The 13,235-nt window shown below is 41.7% G+C and overlaps 2 protein-coding genes across 3 annotated transcripts; one reads left to right on the forward strand and one right to left on the reverse strand.

Moving 5' to 3' along the window:
• Positions 1-6,332: 6,332 nt before the first annotated feature.
• Positions 6,333-8,836, reverse strand: fbxl15 (F-box and leucine-rich repeat protein 15). Of its 2 annotated transcripts, none has more exons than XM_068736912.1 (5): positions 8,694-8,836; positions 8,230-8,389; positions 7,627-8,129; positions 7,280-7,502; positions 6,333-7,153 (listed from the first exon to the last, which is right to left on the reverse strand). In XM_068736912.1, exons 1-4 carry the CDS (start codon positions 8,717-8,719, stop codon positions 7,313-7,315), a joined length of 879 nt encoding a protein of 292 aa, XP_068593013.1. In that variant the 5' UTR covers positions 8,720-8,836; the 3' UTR covers positions 6,333-7,153; positions 7,280-7,312. The 2 variants fall into 2 exon arrangements, with proteins under 2 accessions (XP_068593013.1, XP_068593012.1); XM_068736911.1 differs by having other exon boundaries at positions 8,230-8,392.
• Positions 8,837-11,375: 2,539 nt separating this feature from the next.
• Positions 11,376-13,047, forward strand: gpx9 (glutathione peroxidase 9). The gene is made up of 5 exons (XM_068736938.1): positions 11,376-11,540; positions 11,667-11,760; positions 12,460-12,590; positions 12,696-12,826; positions 12,923-13,047. Exons 1-5 carry the CDS (start codon positions 11,409-11,411, stop codon positions 12,978-12,980), a joined length of 546 nt encoding a protein of 181 aa, XP_068593039.1. The 5' UTR covers positions 11,376-11,408; the 3' UTR covers positions 12,981-13,047.
• The last annotated feature ends 188 nt before the right edge of the window (positions 13,048-13,235 follow it).

The following is a 13,235-nucleotide window of genomic DNA, read 5'->3' on the forward strand; positions in this document are numbered from 1 at the left end:
ATGTTAAATCACACCAACATGCAAAGCTTGCTGCTGCTGTTGTTTGACAAATATATTGTTTTTGATTATATTTGTATTTATTTCTATGAATTTATTCCTTTTAAGGTAAAAACTTTGATCTAATTCCATTTATTTAAGATTGTTTTGATCACATTTCTGTCTAACTCTGATTTGTGGAATATTTTTGTCTCATCTGTCTCATGTCGTTTTATCTGTACCTCACTTTTATTGATGCCTAACTCGGAAATCACACATGCATGTTCTTTAACAATCACAGCAGGACCGGATTCAGGTTCAAACTGTGGATTAGATCACTTTCAAACTACCTTCCTTCAGGAGAGTATTTTATGACTCTTGTCATTGTTTCAATCAATTGCTGGTTGTCTGACTTAATATTTGCTCAGCTGAGGTCATCATTCATTGCATCAGGTTGTGTGTTTGTATGTAAGGTCTAACTATAAATGTCTTTCTTTGTTCTTTAGATCAGTTAGAAGAATCACTGAAAACATACACTGATAATACTATTCCACTTTGATCTTAATAGGCCCGGTTGTTCTGCATCTGGGTCTACAAATACGGTCCCCTGGTGCTGAATAAAGAATCTTGAGATGTGCCAGTAACCACAAATAACAACATAAACTGCCAAAATGCCTTTTTGTCGAAGCACGTATTGTCACAGATCTCTTGTGTACGTTCAGAAAGCTGGGCATCCCGAAGGCACGAACTCCACAGAGAATAAGAAAGGGGCCATATGGCATCCATGTCTCAAGCCCCCTCTGATCCACCCAGGCTGATTTCCCATCCGGTGTAGGGAAAAAAAAGGGATTTCCAGGGTGCCAAGCGGTGTCGGTCCCCTGTGGATATTAGTGGGCCGTGGAAGATAAGAAACTAGCCATCCTAGACAGCCAGTTCCATCAGCAGATAAGAGCAGAAAAGGCCCCTCAGCTACACCTGAAACTCCACTGATCCACTTCAGGCCTGATGTGCTGCAGCTTTGCGGCATTCGTCCAATTCCAAACTTTTAGCTTTTTCATTTATTTGTGCTTCATACATATCAGTATTTTGGGCATACATTGTCTTGTAGGTTTCACACGGCGTTGCTAAGGACATTCTGAGCAATTTCATACATGCATGCTGTTTATACATTTACATATGCAACAAATAAGACTGAAAAATGTAAGAAATTATCAATTAATTATCAAATAAATCACTTACATACATACATATATCTTTCCATTGAGCCGCTGTTCAGACACATTTGGGACAAAAACACATGGAAAAGAGACTTTTGCTCACCTGAGCAGAATTAAACTCTCCTTGCTCCATATTGGGGTTTTTTTTTATGGTGGGGATTCACAACCAGATGAAACTCTTCTTGTGCACAATGCATGCCTGGTGGAGCGCCTATCCCTTTGTGCCATGCTGATCCCCCCCCCCCCCCCAGCTGCCCGTCTGTACGGGGGTCCTCTTTTTCTCAGAGGCCCCAGTGAAGGCAGAAGATGGGTCACAACTTCCCTCCCCTGCTCTACAGATGCCGGTCCGTTAATGAAGTAACAACAAATTGGGCCGCGGGCTAATTTGGAGTGGCGTTTTCCTGGCCCCTCTTGGCCCATAGAGATGTGTTTCATTTTCTCTTATCAGTGATTCAGTCATGTGGATTTACGCATGGACGCCTCTGTCTCCCCCGATCGCTGTGCTAATGGAAACTTCGTTAATGTCATTAATCTACGTGCCGAGACATGTACTAAACACATATTTTGCTATTTGTTCCCCATTTGTCAAATAATACTAAGAGTTTCTAGACAGTGAAGCAGCACAGAAGAAATGAGGCAGAGGACACAGCTATTGTCAAATACTTCAGAGGTTTGGACTTTTTTTTTTTTTTTTTTTGAATAGTTCAGCTGACAATAATCTAATTATGGCTTCAAACACGGAGACTATATCCCACCGCAAAATGATCATGTTCACTACATTCTATAGATATCCCCATCCACAGAGGTCGATCGCTCCGGTTTAAACTGCAGCACGATGCGAGCCTCTAGCCACTGAGCAGTGATTTAGAGTTGTCCTTCTTTCTCAGATCTTAGTCTCCATACAAAGTAAACGATGAGATGAGGCTCCAGCGTCTTTCAGCGTCCACCGCGCGTAACAAGATGTGATCTGTGATTACGGCAGAACGTTGAACTCTGATCTCCGCTGGCTGGAGGACACAAGTTCAACACAGTTACTTACAACGCAGCGGCCCAGATTAGTCGGAGGGCGAAACGCTCCTGCCAGGACGAATCCTCGTCACGCTTATTGTATGCATACTCTCCTTTTAGGTAAATTAGTCTGTTTATATCGCGGGCAAATTGAGCGTATAGCTACAGAAACGTGGCCTCTGGGTTCTCGGAATTGGTTCGGGACTCGAGTCTGGGTGGCAGGAAGGAAGGTCACCTCTTCCATAGCGGAGAACGCGGAGAACGTGGAGGAATGCTCTTCAAAAGAGCAACAGGAGAACCGTGACTCGACAATGAAGCGAGACGATGAAGTGAATCGTTAACTGATCAGCAGCTGCCTTGTGATTATTTACCGAATTTCACAAGAACCGTAACATTTCAAAATGGATTATCACTTCACAGGCTTTAACTGTGATATTTCACAGTGGAATACTGTACTTAAAATTTTATTGTAAAAATCAATGCAGGCGGTGACAATTACACAGTTCATTTGAGTTTAAACTTGATCGCAAAGCATTGGGGCATACAGTACTGTGATTCTACAGCAGCGTAATGCTGTAATAACCTGATAGGTGGTTTACTGTAAAACCACGATTCAACATTGAACTTCTACTCCGGCGACATTCTGCGACAGTAAAGGCGTCTTAACTCACGTTACAGCGACGCTACTTCAAGAGGACCATGGCAACATTATTGTAATTCATTCGTTATAATGTCGAACCGTGTATTTTACAGTTTGAACCGTCATTTTACAACAGCAAACCGCTAAAGAGAATCACTTTCACGCTCATGTTTGCACCACTATCAGGGCTTCAACTGATAGTGGTGCAATTGATTCATATGTTTAAAATGTCCCATCACAAGTTCCCAGTGCTCAAAGTGACATGTTTTTTTCAAATAGTTAGTTTTGTTCAATTAACAGTCCAACACCAAAAATATATTCAATTCAAAATGACTTGAAACAAAGAAAAGACGCGACTCCTCACATTTGAGAGGCTGGAATATTTTTTGCACGGCAAATTAATTGAACAATGATTGTATTATTTAATGTTCTGTTGACCAAATATCAATTGTTTCAGCTCTAGAGGAGATTGCCACCCAACAATACTGTTAGTGAGTACTGTCATACTAGTAAATTGTCTTTATCAAACTTACAAAATGACCCTTAAAAGTAAAACTATCCACCAAAACAAGAACTGGGCCAACGCATTCTTCACCCAAGCCATGAATAGTTGTGAGTCACATGATGCCAAGATGCTCTATTCATTCAGAAACTATGTGAGCAACTGGCTGACCGTGTGTTGTTCCTGTCCAGTCTGGGGTTAGGGAGCGCAGTAATTAAGACAATAATTAGACAAATCTGACAGTTATGAGTCCTAGGAAAGCTTCAAATGTCGCTTCAATTAGACGGCACCCCTGAAAACGTCTCGTGTGGCGTCGCCGTTCATTCCACTCAGAAGAAAGAACTGAATCTTTTTTTCTTTCTTTCATGTAAGCCTCACATCCATGACACACGTATGAACCCTGAAGATAGTTCGTTCATCAGTTCATCCACACCTAGAAACAATCCGCCCGTACTGAGACCCCAGGAGTTCAGCTCACCAGATTGTTAACACACATGTTTATTCATGCCGATGTTAAAATTCGACATTATTTCTTGCTCGGTTGATCAAAATGTTGATGGCCACGCTCACAAAAGCCACTTTAACGTTGTCATTAGTTATGCTTCTCTGGTGGCTAAAGGACGGATCCCTAAGTCGCGGGATCCAATAAGGTTGTCTGTGAATGGTTGGAGGAGATAAACTACGTCAAATAAACGAAAGAAAGACTCACTCACTGATGGAAGACGGGGAGGAAAAGTCTGTTAATTAAAAATATGAAAATGAACAGAAATCTGTGACACAGTTTTGGGCCCATCTGAACAGCTACAGCGATTCTCTCTCCACCTTCTATGAACATCATTTAATTAAAAGTGGACTAAACCAATTTCTGTTTGATCTGTATTTTACAAAAAAAAAAAGAATATTTTTTGCATTCATATGAATAACAAACAAAAAAAAGCAAGTTAATACACAGTTGGTTAATGTTACATGAACATTGCCCCCAGGTATATGTATTTCTGTTGGCTTCCATTAAATACGGTCTTATTTACAGGTTGCTGAAGTCACATTCAAGTCTCTTGTTTGACTGCGATGCTTTGTGACAGGAGACAAATGGCAGTCGACCTGTGGATGTAAGGTCAACCGCTGTTTTAAAGTGGAACCTAACGCTTTATGAACTAACTATTAATTAAAAAAAAAGATATATATTTGTCTCAAGTCCATCTGGCAGGCACAAAGCTGCTACTACATTGGCTGTGATAACCTTTAGCAGCTAGCATAATCAAAACAGGAAACGGCTGTCATTTACAGATTTGTTCGCCAAAACAAAGCGTAACAGGGTCCATATAAAACGTTAATAATGTTTTATGAAATAAAACATAAGCTCCAGCATCGTTTCCCCCCCACCTCAACAACTTCCAATCAGTGCCACTTGCATAGAACAGTTACTGTCATTAGTCCCACCTGTGTCCTTTTTTCTACTACGTCAAGTCAAAATGTCTGCCGTGAAGAAGACCACAACGCTCTTGTTCTGTGAACAACACACATGAATGAACCTCGCGAGCCCCTGAGCAGCATCACTACGTTACTCTGTCAGAGAGGACTTTAAAAAGCAGCCAGAGATTAAACTTAGATTTATTCCTACTTTTTAATAAGTACAGTATATTACACACACACACCCCCCCGCCTGGCTGCCGGGGGCTAAAAACTGCAAACTGAATGAAATGGACCTGCTTCATTGTTGTGCCGTGGTATAAAATGATCAGTTGCTATTGATCAATAGTTTAGACAAGTGCCAGATTATTGACAGGAAGACAAAATATGTTAGGCCGGTTATGTTTGAGAAATCCCCCCCCCCCCCCCCCCCCCCCCATGCACTCAATCACTGGAACAGAAATTGCTCCATGGTATATAATAACGCAGCTATGTTTCTTTCCCCCCCCCCCCCTCCACCCCCCACCCCCACCCTCTGCAGATCAATGCTAATTGAGGTCCTACATGATGAATGTAGTCTGAAACGTTTTTTAACCCGCTGACTGCTGAGCAGCAAGGAAGGGCCACCGTTGGCCCACTGACGACGTCATTTATACTATTACACAGATAAGAGAAGTTAGTTTTCTATTACACTACATTTTGATTCCCCCTCATGTTAACCAGCCTCTTCACTCTTGTCATTCTTGCTTAAAATGTGCTACATCTGTGTAACTATGGGTTGCTTGATTGCACGATGTGCAGCATTGAGTGGCTTTACAAATAGGAACGTTTCAAGATTTTTACCTTATAACTGATGAGACCACGGCGTCTCTCCTCGGAGGCCCGGCTAACAGAAGGATGCTGCTCGATCCCTGAAGCCCTCCGAACATTCAGCTCCGTGGACGGCACGCAGCAGATGGGGGGGTAAACCGTGCCATCAAGTGGAAAATAGACCTGTTGTGTTGTCACAGAGGCAATAGTCTGCCAATCGGACCACCGGAGGAAACCGTAAGAGGGGCTTTTTAAAACACGTGTATTTTCACAATCTGTCCGACGTTAGATTGAATCTTAGAGGAAAATATACGCCTGACACTGTGGTCTGACATGTTTCACATTGTAGACTATCTGTTCCTTGAATGGACTGTAGTGTGGACGTCACGCAGCCGAATTGCAACAGACGCATATATCCTGACTCACTGCTGCCACCTTGTGTCACTTTGAGTCACCGAACATCTGTGAAGGAGGTGAACGCGCGTCTTTTAACTTCACCGCTGTGACGCTCTGACAGGAGACTCTTTAGGGATGTTTAGGAATGAAATAAATCCTGTTATTCACGGCAGGTTACAGATACAAATTATTCTCATTTTCATTGATTTAAGAAGCTGAAATAAGAGTTGCTCGTCCTAATGTTACATCAGATTTATAACAATCATTTCTGATGCTATTTTGCAATTAAGATTTCTTATATACTGTATTACTGAGCAACAGCATTTCAGTAAAGGATTTTTTTTATTTTATTTTTTAAATCATGTCAAAGGTATGATTCAAACAAATACTACGCTACACAAGTATGCATTTATTAACAATATAAATTAAAAAAAAGGTAGCTTCACCAACTTCCCACTAATCTCTGGTGGCTTCCAGCCATGCAGACAGTTTCGACGTGAACGTTTTTCCTTTGAAAGCAGTTTAAAAACCGTGGACCACCAGGACTTTGTTTCTGGAAGACAAGCGGTCAGCGCCACATTCACCTCCACTGTAACGTTAGCGGCAGCAGAACATCAGAAGTGAAGTCAATGAAATCCTGGACACATAAAACCCGAAAAGTGAGAACATGTTTTTTTTTTTCCACGATTTGGGTAAATTTATCATTTAAACTGGGCACATACATGCAAAAATGAAATGTTTAATGAAACTCAAACATTATTTGTAATGTTTCTCAATGAAACATAAGACAGATGTTTCTTAAAATGTACACAAAGAAAAGTACTTTGTTTTAAAAAACAACAAAACAATACACTCTACTTTAGTTACAACTTCTTTTCTACGAAGCCACATTATTACAACACTGAATGATTAAAGTAATAGTGCAGTGACATCTTTTAGACACCAGGCAGACAGACATTCTTAAAAACTACATGGCTTTCTTCAGTCGTAAACGTTATTTTCATCTTTGATCACATTCCAGTGAGCTTTATTCTTAAACTCGAGTGTAAAACATCCAGGTCTTCTTGGATCCTCCGGTCGTTTCTTCGAGCCACTCACACACACACACACACACACACACACACACACACACACACACACACACACACACACACACGTGGAAGCCGCTGACAGCGACTGCTGTGATGATGACATCTGTAACAAAAGGAAAGGAAACGTTGATTACCACTTTTATATTGCTGCAAATAGATTTAATTCATTTGGGCTTTGGATATAAAACATGTCAGAAGCTCATACATATATACTGCTCTTGTTGCCTACCTGTGTGCACTTGACAGACAGATAGCCTTTTGGCTAGATCTGGAGATTGATAAAGGGAGCGAAACCCAGCACGTCCTGAAGAAGCACCAGAGCCCTCTGTAAAGGCGGCTCAACGTCTATCACTACGTTGCGCTTGCGTAGAGGATCCAGGCTGGACTCTGTCACATTGTGGCAGTGGTTCACCTTCAGGGACTGCAGCTTGGGGCAGTACTCTGCGAGAGTCCTGTGAGCACAGCATGCAGAGGATCTTATGGCACAAGTGAGACACGGTGCACGTGAAAGTGCGGACACAGGGATGGCACAAACTTAGCTGGATTACACTTGGAAAAAAATAAGATATGACCTACTTGATGGACTGGTTCCTGACCCGCAGGCAACCCGTCAGGTCCAGCTGCTCCAGGCCCCTGCAGTTCTTGGCCACCTCCTCCACCGACTCGTCGGTGACGTTGGCGTTGACTGCCAAAGACAGAGACCTCAACTTCAAACACTTCCTGGCCAGGTAGCAGATGGCGTCGTCCTTGAGCTGGCGGCAGGCGGTGAGGTCTATCGACTGCAGCCCCCCGCAGTGGTCCGCCAGGCTGCGCAGGGACAGGCTGTCCACCCACTCGCAGTGCGCCAGGCCGAGGCGCTGGAGGTGCATGCAGCTCAAGGACACCGCCACCAGGGAGTGGCGGGTGAGCCAAACGCAGCCGCTCATGTCCACTCTCTGCAGGTGCTGGTTCTGGCCGATAACCGGCAGCAGCTCCTTGTCCGTCACCCAGTCCGAACAGCTCTGAAGAGACAGGCTGTGGAGAACTTTGTTGTCCTTCAACATGGAGCAAAACGCTTCCTTGGAAATGGATGGTCCGATCTGCAAACATCACAACAGAGCAGATGGCAGACTTCCATCGCCAAACATCTCAACATTATACGCGCAGTGCTATTCAAAACTGTCACTTGTGAGGACTTACCGAGGACAGGTCAAAAGTCCTGCAGTTGGCAAGATACACCTGGATGAGGCTGTGGAACTGCTTGCTGACACTCTGCAGGCTGACAAGGTGTTGCAGTGGCAAATGGCATAAAATGTGTGGAACAAGGACATCCTCCCAGGGCAAGTCCAAAAGATGGCATCTGCTGAAGAAGCGCAACCTTGTGTTACTGCTGAACTTTGACACTGCATTCAAAAGCTCAAAACAACCAGAAACACTACAAGATACGTCTGCGGAAGCAAGTGTAAAGACAGTAACAGCCCTGTCACGGTGATGTATAATTCAAAGTTAGCGGCCATGAATGCATAGGTGTACCGACAACCAGCTACATCCCACAGTGACTTGGTTGTTGTTGCTACCGCTGTTAGCCGAGAAGCTAGCCCGCCGGGGGGCCACCAATCCAGCTGCTTTTAAAACACAAAACTGCCGTTTTCAAAGGCACTTACGTTCGCATCTTGGCCTCTTCGTCCATTCTGACTCAACTTTGTTATACGGGGTTTTTAAGGACGCGTCGCTCTTCACATAGGTGCCAAAATAACGTGTTTTCCTTTAGCATCTTGCAAGCGTTTAAGGTGTAACCCGAACCCAATGCTGCATTCAGGGACTATCGGAACTCGGAGTGGCACATTAACGTTAACTGTCGAAAAACGAAATAAATTCTGCCAAATTTGGCATTAAGAGAAGACAAAAGCCAAGAATTCATGGTGAAAGTGATGAAGCCACAAATACATACTCGTATTGCTACCTTGTATGCTAATATGCAAATTAAATATATTTGTAAACCATACAAATTACACTATGATGCCCCTTTGGAGTTTTTAACCATAAATCAACAGCTAACCTACCACCACCATTTTAGGTAGTACATTTGTTGTCATTTACGATCAAAACTATGCTTCTTTAATGTCAGAGAAGTGGTGTTTATATCTCATAGGATCATGGACACACGCGTTTACGAGTGATAGGAACGCAGCAGTTGTTTTTCCGGGTTTACGTCATGATCATGCTAAAGTAATTTACATATTTGCTTTGCGATTATAAAATAACTGGAATGTTGTGTCGATATCACATGGTTATTGTCATTTTGTTCTAGAAGTTTTGGGTGAGAAAACCTGTGTGCAGCGATCATGAAAAAAAAAAAAAAATGTCATGAGGTTCTGGTCTGAACCAGCTGACTGGCACCCCTTAGGCCAAGATGCTAGTATGATAAAACACTACTTATTGTCATTTTTCTTTGTCATTTCAGAGATTAATAAAACATGTTCAAAACCCCAAATAAAACAGGTTGTTTTTTTACATTCTTAAATACCGTAACCCTAATGCCGTGTTCACACCGAACGTGGTGCGAGTAAATTAAAATTAATAAAAAAAAAATCATGTGTGATGATAATTTGTGCTCCCAGTGGGATTAGAAGAAAGCTTCCGTGGTGAAGGCAACCAGAACCTTATTTATGGGTCAAATTGGAAAGGAGAAGATGGAGACTGAAAAGCTCCAGACTGCTCTGATGGCGACCCAGCAGGAGCTAAAGACTGAACGTCTCCAGTGAGAGCAGGACAAAGCCTCCCTGTTGAAGGAGAGCAGAGCCTCCTGTGCTGCTGAACTTGAACAGCAGAGGATGGAAAGTCAAAAGCCTAAAAAACAACTGAGCATTTATTTCAGCGACATTTTTGTGGGTTTAAAACACATCAGCAATATAAGGTTTTATGGCAAATAAAAGCTCTGACTATATAAAAAAACACAATTAAGAAAAAAAATATTATTTAAGATAAAAGAAAATAGCCAATATGATGACTTTGAGCCTTTGCGTCCGGCCACTGCAATGTGGTATATGCACTGAGGAGTCAAAATGGCGGAAGCTATCACATTAGCTGAGTCACTTCGTACAGTTACTCTGCTTTGTTGAAAGACATGAGTTGTCTGTTTAAACCGATTGCCTGCCTAGAGGCCAAGCTAGGTAGCTAGCTGATACTTAGCTAACTGTTAGCAACCCAACTAACTTTGTGAGCCATTTTGGCTTGCTAGCGCCAGATTGTTAGCGGCTAGCTAGATTATACTCAGTTAGCTAACCAGCCACCGTAGCCTACCAACTAGCTCCCGAAGAGTAAACTACGTCACCAAAGCCCGGTATCACTTTCTGGTGTCACCAGACATCAAAACTGTACCTCCACATTAGCAAACCAGGATTTGATGTTCATTACAATGCTTTTGATGGGTGAAAATGTTTGAAACACTGTAATATTACGATTTTTACTACAAGTGAAGATAAAAACTGGACTTGAATTTTACCACTCTAATCTGTACTTGAGCTTTAACTGGAGCCGAATGCTAACATGCTAACTCCATCATGTTAACAAGCATTTTACCAACTAATGGGTGTTGAGGCATGCTGGTATTTATTATGTAGTTTTTCGACATGTTGCATGCCTCCACTGTGTATGGTGACATAGTATTTTAGCAAGTTAAGAGTTCTTACGTTAGCATGCCATGCTAGCATTAATAATTAAGAGCGAGAGAGAGAGAGAGAGAGAGAGAGAGAGAGAGAGAGAGAGAGAGAGAGAGAGAGAGAGAGAGAGGGAGGGAGAGAAAGAGAGAGACAGAGAGGAGAGAGAGACTTTCTGATAACTAACATCTTTAAAAAACAAGATACATTTCTGTGAATGCATTAATAAATACTAAAACCAGCAGTGAATATATCCACTAATAAGTATTGTGTGAGATGTATTTTATCTAATCATGCAGTTGACAGCATTTGTTGGTTTCATGTTGATTTTTTAATAATTCCTTTATTTACAATACAAAAACAATTATTTAACTAGTTACAAAAATCTTATCTTATTGTTTTAAATATAAATTTGTACAAAATACTGTCTAAAGAGGAAAGGATGCAACCAAAATGAGCGTGACCTGTTTATTTATCTTTAATTTCCCAAAGCCAATTAGCTGTCACCACATTAGCAGCCCTATTTTCCTGGAACACGTGTGCTGAACAAATGACCATCCTGCCAGCTCACCTCTGCCCAGGAGAACAATGAAGTCAGTCATGCTGAACAACTGCTGACCCATGAGTTATATTTCAGTGAATGAGATGAGCCAACAGGATAGCCGAGTGAACACTCACTCTCGACTGACTACAATCCCATATACAAGCTAAAGTACAAGCATGGCGTATAAATCAATCTATGATTTCTCTGTCGAGACCCTGGATGGACAGACGGTTCCGCTCAGTAACTACAGGGGCAAAGTGCTTCTCATCATCAACGTTGCCACCTTCTGAGGGTCAACAATAGAGGAGGTAATATTCTACAAAGAGCACTGATTGATTGCAGCCAGATCACATTACCTCATAACACATCTCCCGTGCTGTCATTTTTTAAATTTTTTTATTAAAGCCATCTGATTTTGTGTCCTGTTCCCTCAGTACCACCGACTGAATGCACTGATGGAAATGTTTGGTGACCTCGATTTCACTGTCCTAGCGTTCCCCAGCAACCAATTCGGTCTACAGTCACCCGGTGGGTACACTGACGCTTTTGAAATGTGACAGAGATTACATATTATTTACCTACTGTGCCCTACATAAGTAACTGTGTGGATTTACTCAAGTACTGTACTTAAGAAGAATTTCGAGGTACGCGCACATTAAGGGATTTATAATTAATGCTATTTTTATACTTCTATTCTGCTTTACTTTAGAGAGAGAAATGCACGTTTTACTCCGCTGCATTTTATTGTCAGCTATGTTTTACTAGGTGGTAAATTAAATAACATATGACAATCTTATAAAATCCAATACATTGTTAAAGATGACGCCTAAGAACCACTGAGCTAAACTACCCAACTGTATATAAAGTCAAAACTAGCTCCAGCTAGACCAGCGAATGCTCCGTATAAAAATCAGTCACAGAGGAATGTGTGTATTTGCAGAATGAGTATTACTTTTGGTTGTTTGGGTACATTTTGCTGCTGATACTGAATGTTGGTCTTTTACTTGTAATGGAGGATTTTTACATGAATGTATCGGTAGTTTTTACTTGATTAAAGGATCTGAATACTTTTTCCACAACTGACCTCTAATACATAATTGGTTTGTCTGATCTACATGCTATGTGGTAAACACTTGTTATTTTGAAGTTATGAATACATACAGGTTTTCCTGAAGCACAAGTTGAAAACTCATTAGTAATGAAATATTGTACTTATATCTTTTTCAGAGGGGAATCATGAAACCCTCAACGTTCTTAAGTATGTGAGACCTGGTGGCGGGTTTGTGCCAGAGTTCCCTGTCTTTGGGAAGGTTGAGGTGAATGGATTGAATGAGGAGCCTCTTTTCACCTATCTAAAGGTAGTGTTGTTGTTTTTTTACACAGTATATGAATGTATAATATATACATTTTATATATGAGTTAATGATTCTTTTTAGTTATAGAGTATATTTGTACTGTCACAGGAATTGTTGCCATTTGTGAATCCTGTTATTGGAGATATGAAGAAATTCTACTGGTCTCCAATCACCGTCAATGACATTCGGTGGAATTTTGAGAAGTTCTTAATTACGGCAGATGGCACGCCCTTCAAAAGGTGAAGTTGTACATTATAGACCGCAAGTTAGAAACCACATCAGCCCGTCATTAGGTCATGCGTAATAGTGGCTCTAATGTTTTCCCTTTACTGCAGGTATGAACTTCATTGCCCCATTGAGAATGTGGAGAAGGACATAGCAGATCTTCTCTGACGGATTTTCTCCAATTTGTCACCGGTGGCCGAGTGACGATCCCCCAGTAAATGCACTCGTGCACCTGAGCTGGATCTGATGGGAAGAGGAACAGGCCTCGGGGCTTCAGTGCATTCACTCCGAGGACGAGTTCCCTTCAGCTACTGGAGGAGTTTGCGTGTCACTGTCACATTTTTCTCTAATATGATGGTGTCTCCTACTCAAACATGAACATAAATGAATAAAAACACTATAAAAGACATTTTCTAGTAGTTA

The sequence above is a fragment of the Cebidichthys violaceus genome, unplaced genomic scaffold, assembly GCF_023349555.1.
Source record: "Cebidichthys violaceus isolate CVI_PGR_0920_01 unplaced genomic scaffold, fCebVio1.0.p SCAF_74, whole genome shotgun sequence".
Taxonomy (NCBI): Eukaryota; Metazoa; Chordata; class Actinopteri; order Perciformes; family Stichaeidae; genus Cebidichthys; species Cebidichthys violaceus.